This window comes from Pavona decussata, unplaced genomic scaffold, assembly GCF_977016875.1.
Source record: "Pavona decussata unplaced genomic scaffold, jaPavDecu1.1 SCAFFOLD_337, whole genome shotgun sequence".
NCBI lineage: Eukaryota > Metazoa > Cnidaria > Anthozoa > Scleractinia > Agariciidae > Pavona > Pavona decussata.
Genome location: NW_028145725.1, coordinates 56,110 through 80,294, shown reverse-complemented (window position 1 = coordinate 80,294; position 24,185 = coordinate 56,110). Strand labels below are relative to the sequence as shown.

General features: G+C 38.6%; 1 protein-coding gene across 2 annotated transcripts; it reads left to right on the top strand.

Moving 5' to 3' along the window:
- Window positions 1–738: 738 nt before the first annotated feature.
- LOC146453330 (TNF receptor-associated factor 2-like) lies at window positions 739–16,492 on the top strand. 2 transcript variants are annotated; one of them, XM_085096749.1, is made up of 8 exons: window positions 739–941; window positions 7,879–7,936; window positions 8,837–8,941; window positions 10,038–10,205; window positions 12,315–12,392; window positions 13,542–13,631; window positions 15,523–15,687; window positions 15,769–16,492. In XM_085096749.1, exons 1-8 carry the CDS (start codon window positions 796–798, stop codon window positions 16,336–16,338), a joined length of 1,380 nt encoding a protein of 459 aa, XP_084952875.1. In that variant the 5' UTR covers window positions 739–795; the 3' UTR covers window positions 16,339–16,492. The 2 variants fall into 2 exon arrangements, with proteins under 2 accessions (XP_084952875.1, XP_084952874.1); XM_085096748.1 differs by lacking the exon at window positions 10,038–10,205.
- The last annotated feature ends 7,693 nt before the right edge of the window (window positions 16,493–24,185 follow it).

Here is a 24,185-nt window from a genome sequence, read left to right as displayed (position 1 = left end):
ATAGCAAGTAGACTTCAAAAGGCGAAAAGCATTTGCTGACGGTTTAGTAAAGGATAACTTGCAGGAAATCAAAACTCGTAAAATCAACAATGAATTAATGCATACTTATTTGGTATTTGCCTTTTTGTGTTTATTCTCGCTATTTTACAAACTAAAATACACAACTTTTTGTATCTAGCAGCTTTCGATACATTTCCACGCTAAACTTTCTGACTTTTGACTACTATCAAGCGCACATTCCCCATTCGTCTGGTTGCGTGCAGATACATCGATCTCGCCAACTTTGCATAAAAGAGTTATCTTGCGAGCAAACTGAAAATTACCCGCTACCACCTTGCGCGCTTGGTGAAAGCTACGTAAAACTAGATTGCCAAGGGTTATTATTAGCGATATTAAGCCAAAAACCTGGAGTTGGTGGGTGTTGTTTTCTAGAAAAGTGATGCCTTCAGTCACATGCACCCTTAACATATGCAACACTCCAAAGATGCTGCATGAAAATACACTGTGTGCAGCAAGGCCATTCAAGGTTACCAGTTTATTTTTGAGCGTCAGTAGTAAATAAAGTGACCTTTGGACTTTTGTTACTCTGGCGTTGACTAGAGGAAAGTTTGTGGCTGACGTTGTGGCTAGCTTTTGGGCTGGACGACCTTGAAGTTTGACAGTGGCAAATTGGACGAAGGCTTTTAATTTGTGCAAATTATATTGATGCTAACAAATACATTATCTTTTTTAAGCAGTGTTTGTGAAATCAAAGAAGAGTGAAGAAAAGCCGTCATCTTGGTTATTTAAAGTACCATGCCAGGATACGTTTTAGCAAGTTCAGACCAGGAGAGTATTGGGAAACAATATATGTGCAACTCCTGCAATTTGCTCCTACGAGATGCCATGCAAACTGGATGTGGACACTTTTACTGTAGCTCGTGCCTTGGAAACCTGTTTTTGTAAGTAAAATTCAAGTACTTTAGAAATCAAAATCTAATTAATAATGGAGTATACCATAATTTCACTAGTGCTTTTAAGATGGGGTCCAATAAATAAGCCAATGCACTATGAATGCATTGACAGAAGTCATTATAATAATGAATTAAGAGGAGACAAGCTTATAAACCCTACAAGTTTTAGGGCTACCGAAGGCAGTTGTATACCTGGCAACTTTTTCTGACTCAAATGCGTGAGAATTTTATCCTGGAAGTTCCGGGAATTCCGGAAGATTTTTTTTTTTTTGTATTGCAAATCTTTATTGGAAATATCAAGATTACAATTTGTAGTTTTACATTTCAAAAATAAAGTTACAAATATCACTGGGAGTGCTGACACATATAAAGGTTCGTTTGCATTATTTTAAACCACATGCACACAGTTACACAACACTGGACACATGTACAAAAACGTACACACAAACACAAGTTGTAACAGGCATGTTAAATATAGACTAAGTAAATAATGAATATTAAAGAGATTGAATTGTGAAAGGCCTTAAATGCGAAGTTTGAAGGCGATACGTTGCTTAAACTCATCAAAGTCAAGTTGATTTGTTTTTTGTTCAGTTTTTGACAGTATAGATAATATTTTGCATATAACAAGCAATAATTAAACTTTTTAAGCGACATATCTGAAGACGATAACTGATCATTAACAAATTTACCAAATAGAAATTCTTCGGTGGAGGGTGAAAAGGAGGTGGCATGTTCCCTGTTGAACCATTCCACAACGTTACTGATAAAGGACTTGGAAAAGTGGCAGTCGATGAAAGTATGACCCATCGAGTCACCTTCATTACAGTATAGGCAGTCTTTGTTATTTTCAATACCAAAGTAATACAATTCCTTCTTTGTAACAATAATTCTATGTAATAATTTATAATAGAATTCTCTAAGTTTAGGTTCCTTACAGATAAGCTTCAATTTACTAAAATAGCAAGGCCAACTCAGATTCACCGACTGAATTTCGTGTTCCCATTTCCTTGAACCAGTAGCCTTAGTTACAAACTTTTTCGTAATAAGCCAATAGAAATCTTTGCTTTTCACCTTGAGTAAGTTTATTGAAACAGTTCAGGGGCACCCAACGGATCGTTTAGGTAAATTATCTGTTCGGAAGACCCTTAATCCCCTACAATTTTCTTAAGGGAATTTTTACCTCGAACGTTCGCGATATTGGAAATTTAAGGCCTGGTGTTCTCGGATTGATGAAAATTTGGTTTCGGGTACCGAAGAAAGGTCAGCTAAGATTTTCGGAAAGGAAATAAGACCTAAGGTTTTCGAGAAATGGACAAAAATGCCCTAGTAATTTCGAAAGACTCAAGTTCCCCTAGAATGACCGAACAGATAAAAATTTTACAGCGCGGCCTGAAATGAACCTACAGAGCTTTAAAGGCACTCCAGATAGCCTAAAATAGCGTCTCAAAGGATTTGAGAGAAAACTGTCGTTGGGTGCCCCTGACAGTTGGCGACAGAGAGAATATAAAGTTGTCCTTTTCAAATTTGCGTTTGTTAAGCGAACTTGCCTTTTCTCGCAGATGTCTCGGAATTGCTGCAATGACTTGAAAATATCGAAGAAAATTGCACTTAAGGTGACGGTGTTTTTGGAGGAATTCCTGATAGGAAAGAAATTTCCCCTCATCATTTAAAACATCCCGGATAGAAAATATACCATTAAGATGCCATACGCTGTAATAAAATAGCTTCCTGTTTATTAAGATTTCTCTATTATTAAATAGCACTAAATCTTGCTCTTGGTAATATCCATACAACTGTTTTAACTCCAACATGTGGATTAGGATTTCTTTATAAAAAAGTGGAAGGTCAATCTATTTAATAAAATGATTATCGTAATTACATCGAAGTAAGAAGTTAAGTCCACCGTACCTTTTAAAATAATTGCTTGGGATATATGACCAAGATTCATCTGAGCAGTTTTCACTTTTTAAAAGTCTGGGTATCCATGCTAAATTTAGGGACTTAATTGTAGTCAGAATATTTGGTACGCGGAAACCGCCATCCATATAGTCCTGGTACATTACTTGCCTTTTTATTGTATCAGGTTTTTTGTTCCATATTAAATTAAATAAATAGTTGGTAATCAACTTGACACTCGCTTCTATAGGCATGCTCGACATTGAAGCCGAATAAATCAGCTGTGGAACTCCTAAGCTTTTAAAAATTAGACATCTACCAAGCAGAGTTAGACTTCGGGATCTCCAGCCGGTTGTCCATTTTCTCAATTTTTTCGGTAATGTTCTTCTTGTAGTTACCTTTTTCATCGTAAGAAATAAAAACACCAAGAGTTCTGACGGGATCTTTAGTCCATTTTAGACCCAACGTTTTAGAATCACTAAAACGCCAAGGTCCCAGCCATAGTGCTTTTGTTTTAGACTGGTTAAGCTTCAATCCCGATACACGTTCAAAGACATTAAGTAAGGCAATGGCATTTTCAACTGAATTAAGATCTTTACATAATAAGGAGGTGTCATCAGCAAATTGACTAATTTTGAATTCGTAACTGTGGATTTTTATCCCCTGTATATTTTGATCTTGTCGTACCTTACTCGCTAAAATTTCCGCTCCTAGAATAAAGAGGACAGGGGATAATTGACAGCCTTGTCTAACTCCTCTTGACAAGGGAAAGGATTCTGTACAAAAGCCATTGTTTAAGACTGAACTTTCACTTTTAGCGTACAAAATTGAGATCCAACGTTTGATACTTTCACCAAAGTTGAATACATAATAGACATTCCAGGGAATCAAAAGCTTTCCTAAAATCAAGCAAAAGAAGGATTCCCGGAATGTTTTGCCGTTTTGTTTGTTCAAGAACGTCTGTTAACAAACGAATGTTCTGCCCGATGTATATTTTCTTTTATTTTTGGATAATTGTTCTTGATTAAATTTACATATTTCTCATCTTCAAGCAAAGAATTTTTAAATTTCCATAGGCCAGGGCCGCGACAACAATTGCTAATTTTTTATTTTAGTCGGACCGCTTTGTGATCAGGAGCTATAGAAGTTCTTGAGTCGGTAGCAAGAACGAATCTCATAATGGAAGTTGACACCAGAAAAAAATCTATTCTTGATTTGACTTTTAGATATTTAAATTCGTACGTAAAACTTTTTTTAGATGGGTTCTTCTTCCTAAATATACGTCGGAGAGATTCAACTCTTCCATCATTAATAACAATTTGTCACGATAGGTTGTTGGTTTCCATTGCGCGCCACCTTTTTATCAATACGCTCCAAGGTTACATTCCAGTCACCGCCAATAATTATGTTATCAATTTCGGCATTGCTTAGCAATGCCTCATTTAAGCCTTGGATAAACTTGTTCTGTTGCATCAAGTTATTAGGAGCATAAATGTTACAAATAGAAAGTTTTACCTTATGAATAATCAAGTTGATGATTACGATCCTTCCTTCTGGATCACTGAAATGGCTGGTGACGGAAAGATCATAAGAAGGGTTAATCAGAATATAAACTCCTTTCTGACGATTGGTCCCATGGGAGAAAAAGATGCCACCTCCCCATTTATTTTTCCATACTACTTCATCTTTTGGTTCAGAGTATGTTTCTTGTAGGAGATAAAATAAACATTTTTGGCTCTTCAAATAACTGAAAATACTTCTTCTTTTAAGTTGGCTTTTCAAGCCTCTCACGTTCAAAGAAAGTAAACTGTACTTAGATAAATCTTACATGTCAGAGAAAGAAAAACACAATATTATATCAACACCTAAAACACAGGTACACAAACAACCCAATAATAGGACGCTAGGCACAAGAACACAAACATAAAGTCTATGAAATCAAGAGGCAATAAACCAACCTATGTGCCGACCCTTCGAGCAACAGCCTATAAATCGACATATCCGCTAGATACATATATGCTAATAGTACACTTTTCAAGAATACAGGATAGTTAATAGTAATAAATGGCATCCTAGAGTTGCTTTACGTCTTCGATGGAAAGCATTTTCCTTGGTCTCCCCGAAGGGGCTGTTTTGATAAATACTTTCCCATCGAACGACCAGAAACTTATAATCTTTACATCTTTCTTCTTCTGATCGATCATGAAGAGCCAAGGACATCATTTCCCTTCTGTAATTAGTCAAGTTTTCATTAATAAAGATGCGGTGGTTCCTTTGTCCGGAGGACAAGGAGCTCGGGAAAATACTTGAGAGGGTTACATTCTTCAGCTGAGTGCGAACTTTGTATAATTTAGAATTTCCGAAGATGCTCCAACATATCCGAAGACATCCGAAGAATTCCGAAAACTTCCGGAGATTCCCGAAAATATACCGGAAGCGGAAACAGTGCTTACGTTTCGCCGTCCCAGTCCCAGCAGTTTCGCCACACACAACAACCACGCTGGTGTTTCCCTTCTAAATCGGAGATTTCGGGATGAAAGTACCGTCATTTTCATGGACTTTTCTTTTCTCGCACTGGTTTGAGTTTACATATTTTTCAAAAGTGTGTCAGCAAAGTAAAATAGCTTAAAATTTTCAGTCAGGCGTGAGAAATGGGACCTTCGGCGTGAGATGGCGTGAGATTGAAGTTTTCGATCCGCAGGCGTGAGAATCACGCTCAATGCGTGAGAGTTGGCAGGTATACAGTTGATCTGATGTTTAATATTAACAAGTGAGGCAAGAGCTGTAATGAGCATGCAGATATACTGTAATTATATATATGCACAAAGGGAAGTAGTTTAATACGATGTGTAGAAATCCACATTACACTGCATTGTGTTCAATTCTGTAGCAATAATATCTTAACTCAGTTAGATCTCAAGGCACTACAACTTAGGATTTAGGTCTGGTTGAATTTCGAGACAGGCCCGTAGCAGGGGGAGGGGCAGAGGGGGCTTGAGCCCCCCCAGAATTTTTGGAAGTTGCAAAACAAGTTGCCAAAAAGTAAATAATTAAACCAAATTAATGTGCAGCAATCAGTCTTGAACTCTGACGCTGCAAATACCTTTTCACAACCCTTCAAAAATGTGTTTACTACCTGTCAGTTTCCTTCGCTAACAGTTTGTTTTTATATACAAGAACAACACAGGTACTCCTACCTTGTGAATCGGAAATAAGAACAAAAATGGATCGAAATCAACAAATCATAAGCCCTAAAAGCTGTTGAAATAAACTACTTGTTTTCTAAGACATCCGCTCATTTATAGCATACAAACGTCCTTAGACCTCCTTAGTGTATAACAATTTAGTGTTCGCGCGTTGTCGAAAGACACACAAATATGTCCTCTCAAGAGCCAGAGAAAAAATTCTCTCACAGTCGGATTCTTACTGTCCAGCTCAAGCCAAATTTTAAAAGAGAAAGAAAAATTTGTCGTCGTTTGTTTACGTCCTCCTTCAATCGTGAAATTAGGAAACTTCACATGGTAGTGCACGTAAAAGAAACGGCAAAATAATGTACCAAAAAGTGTGATGCAGGTGCAAAGTTATTGTTTTACTTACTAAATCTACTGGTTGTTTTTTCTTTTTTTTGATGTTCTCGCTGCATCTTAAACTCCCTAATCAGTCTTTTTTTGGGGGTGACGCGGGGGGGGGGGGGGGGGGGTGTAGTGTTGTTTAACCATTTTGCTAAGCCCCCTCAGTTCTTTTAGCCTTGCTACGGGCCTGCAAGAGAGGGATAAAAAGTGTTGAACAATCACTACAAACAGTTGACTGCTCCATAGGAGCATTTTGAGTAATTTCAAACAACAACTACAAGCTTTATTACCAAAGTTAAACTTAATTTTACAACATACAGTTGAACCTCTCCACAACGGCCACCTTGGGGACAGAAGAAAGTGGCCGTTGTGGAGAGGTGGCCGTTATGGGGAGGTAGGAGTGTAATATGACACCTTTTTTTCGGGAAGTACAACATGTTTATTGTGCCAAGTTCATGCTTACTGTAGCTGACATTTTATTATTCTTTTGTTTGCATTCAAATTAGCCTTACTAACCTCAAACTGGAGTTCAAAAATCAAAAGAACATTTTGCCTTAAACGAGGCTAGTGAGGCTAATTTGAATACAGACAAAAGAATATTAAAATGTCAGCCATTTTTGCATAAGGTGTATGTTTTGAATCAAAATGTTAACAAGATCAGACGAAACGAGCAAGGTTCACAACATTCGCTGTATTATTGTAGACAATTTATGCTTACTGCAGCATATAAATGGAACACAATCAAAATACGTATATCATTAAAATGGATACAGAAACGTAATGTTCCGAAGACAAATGTCGATTACTGCATCAACTTATAAAAAAAGGTTTTGTTTTTACAAAAAAGAGCTGTACTGGCCGTTGTCGAGAGGTTATTTTGGCAGTTGGGGATGCACTTTAGTGGCCGTTGCCGTTGTAGAGAGGTGGCCGTTGCAGAGAGGTTTAAACAAGAGATAATGTATGGACTGTCCGCCGGGACAAAAAAAAGTGGCCGTTGTAGAGAGGTGGCCGTTGTGGAGAGGTGGCCGTTAGTGGAGGTTCGACTCTATATATATATTTATACAAAAAGAGGTAACATTTACTCAGTCAGAATAACTAAAAAGCTAATTGAGCTGAGTAAAACTAAAAAATGTTTAAATATACAAGGTACAACAGGCTGTTTAGTGGTGTCTATAGTCATTGATCTTTAATTTTAATTTTTAACCACCTTTAAAATATCTTCTTTTTTTCAGTTTTCAATTTTTTGTTGTTGGAATCGATAGAGATTCAAGACAGTAAGGCAAATTTCTACCCGCTCTTTTAGCTTGCTTCTGTCAATATCCCTTTTAATTGAATTTGAGGTTGTAGAGGTTTCAGTTTGAGTTTTAGGGGTAAATTTTGATTTACCATGATCATGGTTTCTTCCAGATGCTACATTTAATATTGCTCAGTTTTCTCTATGGATTTTGTTTTAGAAATGGATCATCTAAAATGACCTGTTTGCAAGACCAGGAAGAATTTCTTCCAAATGAGGTATACCCTAATTATTATTAATTTAATTAATTATTGTTTTCAACATAGAAAAAATGCATTCCTTATACGATTGCATTGGAGTTGAGATAATTTGTATGGGACAAGTATGAATGAATGGATCTTGGGATGTGTGTCTGGCATCCCCCGCAGATTTTGTGGGGGCAGATGACATCATCACCAACTAATTAGCAAAGGAGAGAGATGCAGTGGGATGGAGATCATCAAACACACTGATCCCTAATCTTTGATTATTATAAGTATGGGAAGTTAAGACTTTATAGGCTTGACTCAGACATACCAACTCTCCCAGATAATGGAACAAAAACGTCCTGATTCCTTATACTTGTCAGTAAATCTCCCAAATGAAAGCCTTTTCTTAACAGAATTTTGCTTTCTCAAACGGGTATGTTGCATTTGCCTGGGTGCATTTTTTGCATCTTTCACCCAATCTGTTATATATGCAGAGACTTTTGAAATTTGTTTATTTGAGCATATTTTAAAATTTGCTCAAAAGTTAAATAAAAGTTTCTTAATTACATGATTAATGGTCTCTGTGCCAAAACAGGGCTCACCTGGAGCAATTTTGAACTGGCAAGAAATGCATTTATGATATAATATAGTCTTCCCCAAAACCCATCACTAATTCAATCACTAATTCACTCTGTTCTTTTTTTTATAATACACTGAAAAAAGTCCAAAGGAAATTTTCCATGCTTAGTTTTCTGGCAGTGGCACAACAAAGTGGGTTAATTGTCAGAGTAAAATGGAGGGCCAGGGTTGGGGCCACTGGGACTGAGGCAGCTAGGCTAGTGTCTGTAAGTTTTGTTCTATATTTTTTCATTATTTTCTTTAGTTGATATTGTTTTTGATGACAAACATGTTTTCTTTTTTATTGTCAAGGGTTTTCCTGATCACTTCATGCGGCGCGAAGTACAAGCCTTCATAGTACACTGCACATTCATGGATGATGGATGTGTGTGGAGAGGAGAAGTCAAGCATCTGGAGGTAATAATGGTTCTAAAAGCCAAACGCAACTTTCAGTGCAGAGGTTATAATTATGAAGCGATCAAAGAATTACAATATTATCTATGTGGGATGCCTGGGGCAGACCGCGTTGCATGAGGTGTCGGTCGATTTCCACACTTTTTTTCTTAATTCTTCTGCATTGTAGTCAAAAACTGACATATTAACTGACATTGCGTGGATGCCTGTGGCAGTCCGCGGTCAGGTTTCTGTCAAATATCCTTTTCTCCATCGCAGTCACATATTGTTATGTCTTTTAATTCATTGATTCATTAAACCTAGATTAAAACCTTTTTCTCCCTTATGTGTAGGAGGGATATTTTTGTCTTCGATATTTTCTTATTGCTGACAGGTGTTTCATTTCGGTTTCTTTATCCTGGTCCTCTGTGATGACTTTCCGGGCCCGATGGAAAAGAGTTCTTACTACCGATCTTTTGTGTTCCAAATGGTGATAATTTTGGAATCTAAGTTAAGGTATAAATCCATATGGGTAGGCTTCCTGTAAATGGTGACCTTTGTTGTACCATCTTCATGGCACATGTCCAGAAAGGGTAACGTTCAGTCAGTTTCCGGTTCCATGGTGAACTGGATGTAAGGGTCCCTTGAGTTTAAGTGATCTGCGAAGTTGTCTATGTCATATTCGTGTAGCTTGGTGAAAGTGTCGTCCACGTATCTGTACCAGATCTCTGGCGGTCTGGCGAAAGTTGACAGGGCTTCAAGCTCAAAATGCTCCACATAGATGTTGACAATTATAGTGGATACTGCATTGGAGAACCCATGGCACATCCCAGGATCTGCTTATAAAATGTTCCCCTGTACACAAATTAGGTGGCCTGAAGAGAATGAAATTAAGCAGTCTGACGATCTGTTCTACTGTCAGCACTGTCCTGTCCTTCCAGGTGTCCATAGCCTCTAATTCAGATTTTACAGATTCGACGGCCTCAGGTTAGTGCGATATACACTGTACTGGTGAAGAGGGCAGACACATCGTAAGACACTAGTTTCTGGCCAGTTTTCTGTTATAGCAATTATGTTATTATATAACCTTGGTCAGAAAAGAATTTTTGTCTTATCACAGAACCACACTAATTACAGCTGTGAGTTCCTGAAGATCCCCTGTGTTCATCCTGAGTGTGGCATGTTGGTTAAAAAAACTGAGCTTGCTGAGCACTTGGAAAAGGATTGCAAGTGTAGACTAGAAAGTTGCGGATTCTGCAAAGGGTTAATCAGCCATAACAAGATGCAGGTACTTTTAGTATATTCCATCGGAATACCAAAGCATAAATGTCAAAGTTAGACAATAGGTCAGCAGGGTTCACAGTGGACTTTAGAGTGCACTAATTGAAGTGTACGTTGGTTTTTGCCAAAAACAAGAGGTTCGCACCAAGCACTTCAAGTGCACTTGCGACGTACTAGCAGTATCTGAGCAGAGAGGTTGAAAGGAATAAACCGCATTTGCCTTAAGGTAAAAGGTTGCCACTGTGTCAGCCAAGAAGTATTTCTTTGAGGAACCAACAATGTATCAGATGACAGCGGATTTGTTGGCAATCTTGCATGGACGTTAACTCTATTTTTAAAAAAACGAAAGGAAATCTTGTTGCTGTCTTCATAGTGGAGTGTACACTACTGTACGTTTTCAAGTTAGGAAAATTTAAGAAATAATTACATTAAATTTTAGCTAGTCGACAGAGTCGTCTTCCTGTTGGGAATTTTTTAGGGAGCTTAAGCAATGACGACGGTGACAGTAACCAAACCGCAAAACAAAATCAATTGTTCTGCATCTGCTTTTTATATTTTCGTACATTTCTTTGTTGTGCTGTGCAAAAACAACAAATTTTGTGAAATGGCGAAATTCAATGTTTTTAGTGGAGAACGTGAACACGATGGTGATTTTTTCTTTTTTAACTTAATTGAACACTTAACTCCTGCCAATTTGGTTCCTGGATAGTTTGCCATTTCTGTAGAAGTTAAACGAGATGAAATTTATTGCGGAGTTATTACACAAACGAAATAAAGCTATATTCAGGTTCACTTTTCTGTTGATGATCAGCTCACAGGGCTCTCAACTCTCCTGGATAATCCTGGAGTCTCCAGATTTTGAACCGTATCTCCCGGTCTCCAGATTTATGTCTATAATTTCCCGGATGATTGACGAATTTCGCTATTTGTTGTAGACTCGACTTTCTGACGATAAAATCTGAAATGTTTATCGTTGTTACTCCCCCCCGCCCCCCAACCTCACTGAACCCGTGAATTTGGCCTTGATAACGCCTCTGTAAGGTGCTTTGTTGTTGCTGGCTGGGGAAGTCATATTCTCCATATTTGAAGACGTGTGAGGTTGACAGCCCTGAGCTCAGCCATCATCGCTGCTTAAGCTTTCTAATTTATATAAAGCTTTAAAGAAGGCCATTTTCAGGCTACGTATTGCGACAAAAATCTTACTGCCAAATTCCGCCATCAGGATATTTTGGGTGAGGAATGATTTACAATTAAGTGAATTTGGCTTGCCATGTTCTGACTGGATAAGTGTGCTGGTAAGGAAGGTTTGAGCTTCACTTGAGACCGCACTTTAGTAATCAGCCAGTTGAAACAACACTGGCATTCCACTCAAGTACCCTTCAAGTGCACTTCAAGTGCCTGAGTGAGCCCACCTAATATTTAAAGTTTTTAGCAGTGATTGGTGCGATGATTGTGTTACTAGGAGCGTTCGTTTGGTTGGATGGGAAAAAGATTTTTGTTTTCTCAAAATAATTACATTGTAATTAGACTGCTTATATTCGTTATCTTTCAAAATATATGTAATCTGTTGAAACATGTAAAAGAAGTTCAGAGATGAGAAATTGTAGCATCAAAAGGAAAAAGGCTACAAAATCACTAATGTTTATTTTGTATGAATTATGTTAGAAAAATTTTGTATAATCTGAAAGAATCAAGCAAATTTCTAAACAGATTGTTGGGGTCATTATATATGTATTTCCTACAAGACTTTAAAGATATGATGTACTTGATTGCATGCAATTAAATTTTTAAGTAGAGTTTATTCTTGTATATAACAAATAGATGTTTTAAAAGGTCATTTTGATGTGGCTGTTATAGATGCCATTTTCTCATTAAAAAAAAAAATAATTAAGCAAGTTCAGCCTCGAAGATTACAACACAATATAGATTGACTCAGGATTAAACTTGAAAGAAATTACCGTGACCTGTATCAGAATGTTACTCAGATTTATATAAAAGGCTGTACAAATTGTTAATGATTTTGTGAGGTATACATGCACTTGTCATTCTAGTATTTAATGGTTTGTCACATGTATATAACAAGGCTTGTGTATGAGTGGTGTGTTTTCGCCTTCAGTTGCATCATGGGAGTGAGTGTCCTGCATATCCAGTGGAGTGTGAAAAATGCAGGAAAGATGGCATTCCTCGGGCAAAGGTAACTGATCTGCAGCTCTAGATTAATCATTGCCACATTTTTCGTACTCAGTTATATAACTGTATTGTTGGTAACACTCCACTCAAAACAATGGTCAATGGTACATTTACTGAAATGGTGCTGAGTGCTGTTATGGGGGTAGAACTATTGCCCAAATGGTAATAGTCAAAAGTTGGTAAGAATACTAGTTAGTTCTTTAAACTAAACAGTAAACTACATGTAAGCTTGAGTGTGTGAAAGAAAACCCACTGCAGGCAAAAAGTAGTCGTAACTCAGTGCAGCTAATTCACCTCAGGTTGAAATGGGAGTCTTTCTGTTTACTGGGGTCTACTTTAATTATCAAGTGAGGAATATACCATAGTTATAATGAAGTCAACTTTTGAGAGCACTGCGCTCTGACTGGTGTCACAAAGGTCGCGGATTCTGATTATAATAGTGTTCAAGACTGAATTTTTTTTCAGTCTTTCTTTTCGCAGCTGCTTAAGTTGCAAAGTTGCTTAGTATACATACATGTAACTGTGATGGTTCTTTATTTATTGATTCTTTCATCCACAGTTCAGATAAATGGAATTCAAATAATATTATTTCACTTCCAAAAACAAACTGTTGAAGACTAAGGCCCGGTTCAGACGCCGAACTTTTCATGAGCCGAACCTAATACCTCGAATTAAGTTCGGCGTCTGAATCAAAAGGCAGGATTTTCGTGATTTGGGCCGACCTTAATTTGAATTAAGTTCGGCTCATGAAAAGTTCGGCGTCTGAACTGGGCCTAATTCAGTTCAAATTTTATATATTAATTTAACTGTTTTGACTTAAGACACCTGCACTCACGTCTGATAAACATTTTTACCAGACATTCCAAGGCTGCTGATAGCGCCTATTCCCGTTTGGGGGCTTACCATGGCCTCAGTTGCTGATTTCGTATCAGCTCTCTTCAGCAGTAATTACATGGCCGGGCACTGTGGTTGGGAATGACCCGAAGACTGAGAATTCTGTGATCTTTTATTTCTCCATTGGACCAGCCTGAAGCTTCCAGCATTTGTTTTTCCAAATTGTATACCTATTGCTTTCCCTTAGTCTCTTTAGTCACATTTTCATTGTTAGTAACAACTATTTGTGATCTTGAATTTCCTGTTATTTCCGTTTCAGTTGTCAGAGCATCAGGATCCATTTGTGGGAGACTGTGATGCCGTACAGGGACCATGTCCATTCTCACAGATTGGCTGTCCCACTACTCAGGTACCGCCATCAGTTTTGAAGTTACAAACAGCTTAAGCCTAATGATTAATCGGGGCGATTTGGCCTAATATGATAAAGAAAATGAGTGAGCGGACGAAAATTGACCTGATTTATTAAAATCTGTGAGAGTGCTACAGGTTTTTTGAATCAGGCCAATTTGCACCCCTTGCTACACCAACAAAAAAAAAATCGGCCGACAAATTATAATGGTAAATTGGCCCATGCGATTGAACCTACTAATTATTGGTATGTGTAAATTGCTGAGAGAATCGCGCAGAACCAGGTTCCTTTATTTTATTTCCAAGAAAGAAAATGTATAGCATATCAATAAGAAATAAATGTTGTAAGATGAAAGCATACACATCGTATTACGAAGGGACACTTTGTAGGAACCCATAAACGAAGTATCCAGCAAGAAGAAATGCCTGTGGAGTGATACTAAGTTTAGTTTCTGTAATCCTCCAGTAGGTAGGTGGCTAAAGAGATCCAGTCTGGAAGAATCCAAACGATTGTAAGGAATCAGAATAATCCCAGATAGACTGTAGCCGGACAGGGACAGAAACCTTAACTTCCGGAAACCAATTTCGACAAAGAAAGGGTTTTGATTAGCCATAGAAAAGTTCAGCCGAAAAGGAGCTCATAGTTGATTGAAAGCAGCAAGTCAATGTATACTTGTAAGCGTTACTGCACTACTCGTACATGCTGATCTCGTAATATCATCCGCAGAAGGAAATCCCCTTTCCTTTTTCTTTTTGCCGTATTATCTTTTTTTCTCCTCTCTATTTGAATGCCTGGAAAAGGTTGCAGACCTGAACAGACTGTACAGTCTATCACTGACAGACAACCGAGGAGAAACCAGTTCAGTTCATATTCTCAACATTCTAGAAAGCACTAAATTCCTATGGAGAATAACCTTTTTTGTAAAGTAATTGATCCTACAAAATTGAATTAGAACCTCAGACCCTAACAATAGGAGAAATCTTCAAAATAATTAGAGCAAATTTGATCTTTACTACTAAAGTATGTTATATAGATGACTACAAGTCGAGCTTGCACATGTTTTTTCTTGGTGAAAAAAAAATGCTTGGGGGAGGGCGCTGCGTGGGCAAGAGAGGGTCACTGTGGTGTAGGCTGTACATTTTACCACTTTACCTTGCGAACCTAATACAGCCAATAGGTACATAGAAAGCCATTTTTTTTGGAGAAATTCGTACTTACAACATTTTGTATGCTAGGAACTCTTCTGTGCGATTTTATGCGCGTTTCCGTACCCTACGAACTATGGGTAAATGTACCATTCGCCATCTCTTTTCTGTTCGGTGGATTTTATAAACACAGAACAAACAGTTGACTCTACTTTATTTATGCCAAAATATAACTAAAATCATGACCTAATGGTACATTACGTTAGGTATTTGATAGTGACACTTGTCTATGATCTTATCGTGGTCTCCGTTGGACAGGGGCATTGTACGATATTGTCAAATTATTGCTAAATTTCCGTCGCGCTTACTGGATCATAGATTCCTTGCACGAAACAGTTTTAATAAGTGTTGATATCTCTATAGAAGGGAAATAAGTGAATGACCATCACAGTTATGTACGCAACTAATGCACTTGTGAAAAGAAAGAGGCTTCTACGGGATTCGAGCCCATAATCTCTGTAGTTAAGGCATAGGTATGACAATCAGGAAACAATTTCAATACCCTCGTGCTCACTCCATTACATTCTTAGGGCCTTCTTACGAATCCATTTTGCATGCTCATTAGTTTGCTGTTAATCACATGTAATTACTTATTACAAGTAAAATATGATTGTTGTATTCTATGATCTTCTTGCGGGAAAATTTAGCTTGGAATCTGTTCTGATCGCCTTGTTATTTTGCGACAGGTTCTCAGTCACCGTCAAAAGAGAGAACATCTGAAGCAAGGAAGCACGGCTGCTACGCCATCTGCTCAAGTCGCTCAAGGTTCTGCTGATTCAAACGGTGGTCTACAAAACACTGAGATTATTCGAAGGATCATTAACTTGGAGAACAGGACCGCTGACCACGAGGTACTATTGGCGGAGAACTACCACACGATAGACCAGGCGAATGGAGGAGTGAGTAACGGGCATCAGCTTGATACCTTACAGGAGACCATCAGGAGGTTGGAGCGAAGATTTGATTGCATAGAACACACACTGGCTCTTAGAAATTTTACCCTTGCTAATTTAGAGGAGTACATCAGAGAACAGGAGTTTTCAAGCTTCGATGGCGAACTGCTCTGGACGATAGACAAGTTTTCACTCCAAAGAAATCAAGCAGTCAGCGGCCAGAAGGTGTCCTTTTACAGTCCATGCTTCTTCACCAGTCGCTATGGATACAAGATGTGCGCACGCATCTATTTAAACGGAGATGGCATGGGGCGAGGAACACACATTTCAGTGTTCTTTGTTGTCATGCGCGGTCAGTATGATGCATTACTCCGCTGGCCATTCAGACAGAAGGTCACATTCATGCTGATGGGTCAGGATAATGTGGAACACGTGATCGACGCCTTCAGGCCTGATCCAAGTAGCTCATCCTCCCAGAGGCCGAGAAGAGAGACCAACATCGCCAGTGGGTGCCCCATGTTCTTCCCTCTGGCTGAACTGAACAATCACGCTTATGTGCGTGACGACACGATGTTTATAAAGATTATAGTAGATACTTCAGATCTATAGGCATCAATGTAAAACAGCTTGCAACTGTTGGTACAAGCCTCAAAAGAAAATTTCTTGCCTGAATGAGGAATAATCAACCTCGTTCTCAGGTTCTTTCGTCTCCCCACCTAAGAGGGTGTAACCCGAAAACTAGCGACTACAGAATACTACACAGTAGCTGCGTTTAATTTGAAGAGAATGTAGAGTTAAAATCATTGAATAATTTCCATGGATAATCTGTTGGAAAGTGTTTCCACTGGCTTCCTAAAATCTCCGTTACCAGCAATATACCTACCGGTAATACAAAAGTAACATTTCTGAATTTCCCTACAGTATCTCTATTTTAAAGTTGATACGTTACTTCCAGAAGTTTCTCTTGAGTTAGTTTGGAAACAACTGCTTTTTTAGTGGCTTGTATGACTCTTGGCCAATGTTTGTATGAATGCTCTTTTTATGTCTTTGTAATTTTTGTTGCCTTTTTTGTTACACCTTAACTTGAAAAGAAGAGGCTTAGCAGAAAAGCATTATACACCTGTGAAACTACATTACTCAAGGTAATCTTTAGATCGACTGCTGTTTAAGACACTTAAAAGCTTTTCTTTGAGAATTGAAATAGGAGCCTATGAGCTCCTACTAAATGGCTGTTATTAAAAGTAAGAGGTCCCAAACTGGTGGTGGAACAAAAAAGTGCAGCCAGTATGGTGCATTGTCTACTAACCATTCAGATCACGTTCATGTTTTATTACACCCATTTTGAAATCACTGGTGAACCTTGCAATCTGATCGGCTCTCAACAGTGCGATTTTTTTCACGAATCGCACCATTCTTTTTTTACTCTAAAAAAATGAAAATGAAATAAAAAAATAACCAATCAAATTTCATGGCTTACCTGCACTAGCCAATCAGATTGCAGAAAAATATAGGGAAAAAAGGGTCATCACTTTGGGGGGGGGGGGGGGGGAATTTTGCAATTTCTGTTGCCCAAATTCCACCTTATACGGAAAAAGCCAGGTTTATTGAAGTGGATAAATAAATATTAATATTGACCAAAAACTGTGATTTCAAAATGGGTGTAATAAGGTGGTAATTGAACTTCGTGTCGTGCAATTTTGGTCTGAAATCATACTTGCGATTTGAAATCGAACGAGGGCGTAATCACGCGTATGATTTCAGACCAAATTGCACTCCATTCAGTTCAGTTACCATTATAAATCTTCTTAAATCAAGATAACTTATAACGTGGCTTCTTTTTTAGACCTGATCTTAGCTGTGTGTTGTACTATTTAGTCTCGCTCCTTTGTGAGACGACACCATTTTCTTAAACATTTTATATAGTAGATAAATGGTGTATAAATGGGAACAAATTGCTTGGGACACTTCCGGGGATTTTCCCGGTAGAAAATATTTAAATAAAAATTTATTCTTAGTTTTATGTTGTTGCCATTCTGTATTATTAAGTTTATTTCTTTGTTTCCCTTGGATTGACAGTTGATGATTGTAAGGTCTTATGTATGAGATGTAACATTATAACTGGACGATTTTGCATATTTTCAGCTTAAAATTCTTGTCAGTTAAGCCTGGGTCTCAGTTGAACTATAACGTAAGCGTAAGAAAAATTGCCGGTGTGAGGTAAGCAGAAGCATAAGATCTCAGTAGCACTGCGCATGCGTATATCACTTTGTTCTTGTCAGGGACACCCAACGAGAACAGGGAACCAAAATAGTTGCAATGTTTCTTCCTCATTCCCACATCATTGTATGGCCTTTAAGAGGCAGATTTATGACAGTTTGATCTGTTTGGATTTACGCAACTGTTGGCTTCCCGAAAATGCTAGCTGGACTTTTTTCACACTTTTAATTTTAACGACATCAGTTGCCCCTCCGAAAACAAAAGCAATCATTTCTTCTTCTTCTTTTTTTTCTTTGGAGGAGCATTTGCGAACGTGACGTGACCCTTCGCTGTAGAAGACGCTAGTTTTTCTTCACAATTTAATCTGAATTTCTGAGGCGGGTACTAAGGCCTATCGTCAGGTTGCAGTGTGCCACCTCCCCCCCCCCCCCCCCTCTCGCTTTGGTGCTCTCAAACCAAGATGGCGGCAGTTCGATTAAAGCAAACAATCTCTACCTTCATGGTTCACACTTGTGGCACAATTATACAAGCACACCGTCATAAGAAAAATTTTGTGAAGTAGCGTGAGACACACTGTGCTTTTGATTTCCTTGTGCTAATCTCTCACCGGTTTACACAAGTTTACATAACACTTCACCCTAACAACATCAACAGGGATAGTAGAATTGAAATTCCCGAAGCGTTGGTGTCAAGAAACACAACAGGAGAATGGCACAACAGCGGACCGCCAAGGGAACAACTTCTCGCCGGAACACTGGGGATTGAAATGCATCAACCACAGCCGACCATCGTGATAAAAATGGTGCCGCGTAACCAGTCGACCTCATCGCCTGATGAAGACTAGCAGTAAGCAGTCGAAACGTCGGGCGCGATTTACATCTCAAGGTGACTACGTCGTGAGACAAATGATAATACAATTGTTATTATTATTATTATTATTATTATTATTATTATCATTATTATTATTATTATTGTATCTACTTCGATGAACAACAACAACCTCTTTCTCAACGATGTTCAAAAGGCTTAGTATGAGTAACATAACATAACATAACATAGCATAAAAACTTTATTTATCCACGGTGAAAATTAAAGCTAGAAAGTTTATGGGACCGTGCCAAAAAGAAAAGATGAAAATACAAAACTAAAAAAATTCAAAATTTCCAGACCCTTGCTCTACAACTTGATCCATATCTCAGATAAATACAAAATGAAATCACAAGTATACAAAATCTGTGTCCATATGTTGTATGGTGGAAGGCGACTCGGCTGAAAAGTTCAGTTCTCTAAGATCTGATGATTGCCAAGCCTTCTTCGTGAAGGCCTTGATTCCTGTGCCATTTGCAAGCGGTGAGAGGAGATTCCAGATGACGGCATCTCGGTACGCGATAAAGTTTTTCTTATAGTAGCTACTAGAAAAACGAATTGCGAAAATATTCGCATTTCGTAAATTATGTGTGGTTGAGCGACTCTTTGTTATGAATTCCATTCATGGTACTGCTAACTGAGAATTTATCTTAAATATAAGGGTGGCTAGTCTAACTTTATAGATATCAGAGAGCTTGGACCAGTGAGCTAGCTGGCGAACATTAGTTGAGGGTGTGTCCCTTGGAAGGTTATATATGAGTTTCGCGGCGCGACAGTGTAGTGACTCCAGGGCTGCAAAGCTCTGCTTGTTTGCACAACCTCCCCAAATAGGCAATGCATAAATTATAGATGGTAAAATGACCTTATTATACAGATCCCGAACCATGCCGAATCTGGGCAAGAAGCGACTTCGCTTCAGAAGAGATAGCTTATTTACAAAGACTTTTTTGAGATCTGATAAGTGCTTGGTCCATGTGAGTTTGTCGTCTGCAGTAATCCCCAATAGTCTAGAGTGAGGCACCCAGTTGATAGTGCTGCCATTTAAGACCAAGCTTGGTAAGGGCCCAGTGAATTTCTTACTCTTGAGGATCATTCCTTCGCATTATTTGGGGTGAGGGATCAGAGTGGACACTGTGGCGGTGAGAGACTGTTGAGAGCCCGATTTAAACCTCCAAAAAGCGAATTTTTCTGGTCACATAGTCATAAGGTACATATTTTCAGTATGCAGAATCTGTAACTCTTTTTTTAAAACGAGCGCGTTTTCAGTTGGAAAAGGCCGCTGCAAATTCGAAGCGCCCGCCATTTTGATTACGCCATCTTTTCCGTGACGTCACGAGTGGATCTCTGCCGACAGGAAGTGAACATTCTCCCTTCCGGACCTTTTGTAATACGCACGTGTCTACATAAATTCCAGCAAATATTCATTAATTCTCTTATTCCAATATGGTAAAGCGCTGTGTCGTCCAGTTTTGTGGCATTCAAACAAAACAGGATATTCCACGTGTAAGTTTCTAAGAGACTTCAGTCAAGGCGACAGTGGATTAAATTTGTTCAAGTCTTGAAGCGGGATGATTTTATAGAGCCGACAAACTCATTCAGTAATTTGTGGCGCTCATTCCCCATCGAACTGCTTCGAGGGTGTATGTATATGAGAAATGGGTTTTAAAAAGTAGACGGATTTAATTCCCAGTGCTGTAACAACAATTCAACAAACGCCACAGCAGAAAGCCTTATCAGAAATGCGTAAGCGAACAATGGAAAGCGAGGAAACAGAGCAGACGGCTGGGAAATCTAGTAAGAGGTCACGAGAGAGCAGAGCTATATCAAAATTCGCAGTCGCTTCGGAAATGACGCCAAGACAGTAAGAGACGCTTGTAAATTGAAAGTTGGAAACGAACTAAAAAACGGCATAAAATCAGGGCAATCTGTTATAAATAAATAAAAAAAAGGTTTTATTCGTTTTTTTCGTATGTTTGGTGGCGTTAACTCCGTGTACGAAGAACCAAAATCCGCTAGAAATGTACTCCGTATTTTGTTGACCTCACAGGACAGGAGCGCAACCATCACATTTCTGCCGAGATAGCCCCAACACCATTGTAGGCAATGTAACGAAATGTTCTACAAGAGACAAAAGGAATAACTGATAACTGTGCGATTCCCTATTAACTTTGTGATTTTACAGTGTGCTGTTCACAGAGAAAGGTAATGTGATAAGTGTACAAAGTAAACAAATTCATGTCCTGTACGATTGCCTGCGCCATGCTGTTGTCGGAATGCGTAATACGCAGACATCAAGGCAATTGGACCGAAATCCTGGATGCTTGGTTATACAGTGCATTTGCGCTTCTGGTTTCTGGTCCTCTACCTTTCGCCAAATTTGGCCGATTTCTACACAGCGAACGCTCTCGTGAGTCGTTGGTTCGCACCTTATCAGTTATAACAAGAGAAAAACAAAAGCATTAATAAACAAGATTCACGGTAACTTTCAGTTAAAAAACTCAATTTCTGTCTTTCAAAGGCGTAACAATCATATAAATGCGAATGAATCACAACTCCAAACAATTACCAGTCTGTCTTTCCAAGACGATTCGTCTCGCTTCCGCCGTCTTCTTCGTTTGATTCAGGCTGCATTAGTGCATATCACGCCGAACTCTGCGTGGCTCAAAGCGAAATGTACGAGCTCCGATTTCTGACACTTCACCAACATCACTGTCGTACAAATTACATTCATTCGAGCTGTTTTCATCGGATAAAATTTCTCCGAACTGCTACTATTTTCTCTCGCTGCCATGATAATTACAGTGGTATTCTCAATTGCGCAATGTTTGTGTTCAACCGCTGACGTCACGAGCACTCGCTATTGTTTTAACCGGAAGTGAACTTCCCACAGTAAATGTCGTTTTTCTCCTTAAATATTTCGAATTGGCAAGAATAAGTCGCAAAACTGTATTTAGCACCACTTTTTACATAATATGAGATAAACTTGTGTTTGGGGGTTTACATGCCCTGTTAAGCTTAAAATCGTGACGGAGTACAAGAGACTAGAGGTCTAGGTCTTTCGAGATTGTTGGAAACGGTATGAGATAACCTTGGCGGCATAAAGTGAGACAAAACGTTTGCGCCATGCAAAAGTGGAATCCTGAGGGATAAGCATGAATTCTGGTTCACCCGAGACAAGAATAAAGTTACTGGGCAAGGACTGTAATTTTGTTCAAAGTCCCACCATATATGTTGGTAGTAAAAGGGCTGAGCAGACTCACTTCTGCAACGAGGCACCAAGACTTCAGATACTTTCGATACATTTTCCTTTCTTCAGTTGTCTTGCCCTACTGCTAGCTAGTGATGACAACTACTCTTCTACAACTGAATCCCCGCGCTATGCATGCGTCGGTAGACGGTATACATGCATGGGTTTCTGAACCACGAGAACTTCAAGAGTTCCAAACGGTATTCGATTATCGTCTAGTTAAATGATTTTAGTCTTTGAATAATAGTTTTCAAAATAGCCAGGCATGCTTGGCAGTTCTTGTTGACCTTGGCTTCTACCACCATAATTAGTTTTAATTAGTTGCCCTGAAATTGTAGTTCCTTTCGAGTTTTCACTGGATGCTTGTTATTTGCTTGTGTGGCCATGTAGGTATATTTAGGTTTCCTTTCAAAAACAGCATGACAGTCAGATGCTATAGCAACTCTAAAAGGTTTAAGTTTAAATTACTTAATAAATGTCATTCAACTTTACAACTACAATAGGCCATTGCGGAGTTGCTGTGAACCTCATTATGAAAGCGAGTCTAAGTGTAAAGTTTTTCATATGAAAATTAGTTTTGTTTGCATAAGAATGAAAAACTAATTTTCATAATAACAACTTTGCACTTAGCCTCGCTTTCATAATGAGGTTCAAAGCAACTCGAAAATAGCCTACATGAAGAGCTTATTTTCTACAAACGCTCTTCCCACTTTAGCTTCATCACCCAACTACAACAGCGATAAAATTGAAACGTCCAATGAGTCAAGAAAGGATTGCCCAAAATAAGCTCGTACGCGTCAAACATGGCATGCAAACTGAATGATTTTCCCCAAGTAATATGTATGGCGAAGTTTAACACCAGAAGTACTGCTGCAACACGACCCCAGCATTTAAGACACTTCCCGTGCTTCTATGATTTTGGGGTCTCTATAAAATGAAGACCGCATGGCGGATGGCGGATGATAAAACGGGATGGAAAAATGCGGATCGTGAGAAAATTAAAATAATAAATAAATTAATAAACTAATTGATCATAGATTTCCCATATTTTTTCTTCATGTATCGTCGGACCGAAAAAAAGAAAGAACTTTCAACGAAGAAGACATACTTTATCGTAGGGCTCCGTTCTACTTTTCAACTAAAATGATCACCACTACAGTACTTTTTTTCCCATCTTTATTAATAACTGACATTTAACAAAGAAAACTACACAACTACCACTACAGTACTTGATCGACACACCGCTCTACCCTATATAGTGGCAATTTTGCACGGAGCATTTGTACATGCACAGCATGTGTTCAAAGGGGGTCTCTGTAAAATGTAGACCGGATGGCGGATGACAAAATGCGGATAATAAAATGCGAATGCCAAAAAAAATAAATAAATAAATAAACAAATAAACAAATAAATAAATAAACAATTTCTTACGCCCGATTTTTATTTTAGAAAATTACGTAACAATTACGTGAAAATTAAGTAGTGATTAATGCCAAAGAGAAGAATAAAGTGTTATGGACCGAAAGACTTACGCTATGGCTTGACTTTTGTTATATGTTATGAAGTTGCACTAGGAAATAGCCGGAACTAATTTTTCTAACCGCTTTTCTCGACTTAAGAGAAGTAACCGAACTGGCAAATAGTCTCCTACTCGCAGACGTTCTTAGGGCTCGTCACGCAATATTTCCTCCCCACGAACGGAAATATGACGTGACGAGACCAAAGAACGTCTAGCGTCTGCGTATGAGGCTAACCGGGATATCGAGTGAGTTATTTTGCTTACGATACAGCTGTTTCGACAAAGGTTGTCCAAAAAAAGCGTAAAGGCGTACGCGACAATGCCGAAAGATATCTGGAAAATACCCAATAAATTTCAATAAAAGCTCAGAATCCATATTGCCCGCCATCTCAAGTCTTCGCTGTACGGTCGGGGGATTATGGATTCTGAGCTTTTACTGAATTTTTTTGGGTATTTCCCAGACTACCTTTCGGCATTGTCGCGTACGCTTTTACGCTTTTTTGGGCAACCTTTGTCGAAACAGCTGTATACTGTCTACGTGCGGGTCTAGGGGTAAGCTAAGCCTTCAGTGGCTATAAAACAATGAAAATAAGATTTATCTCTGCG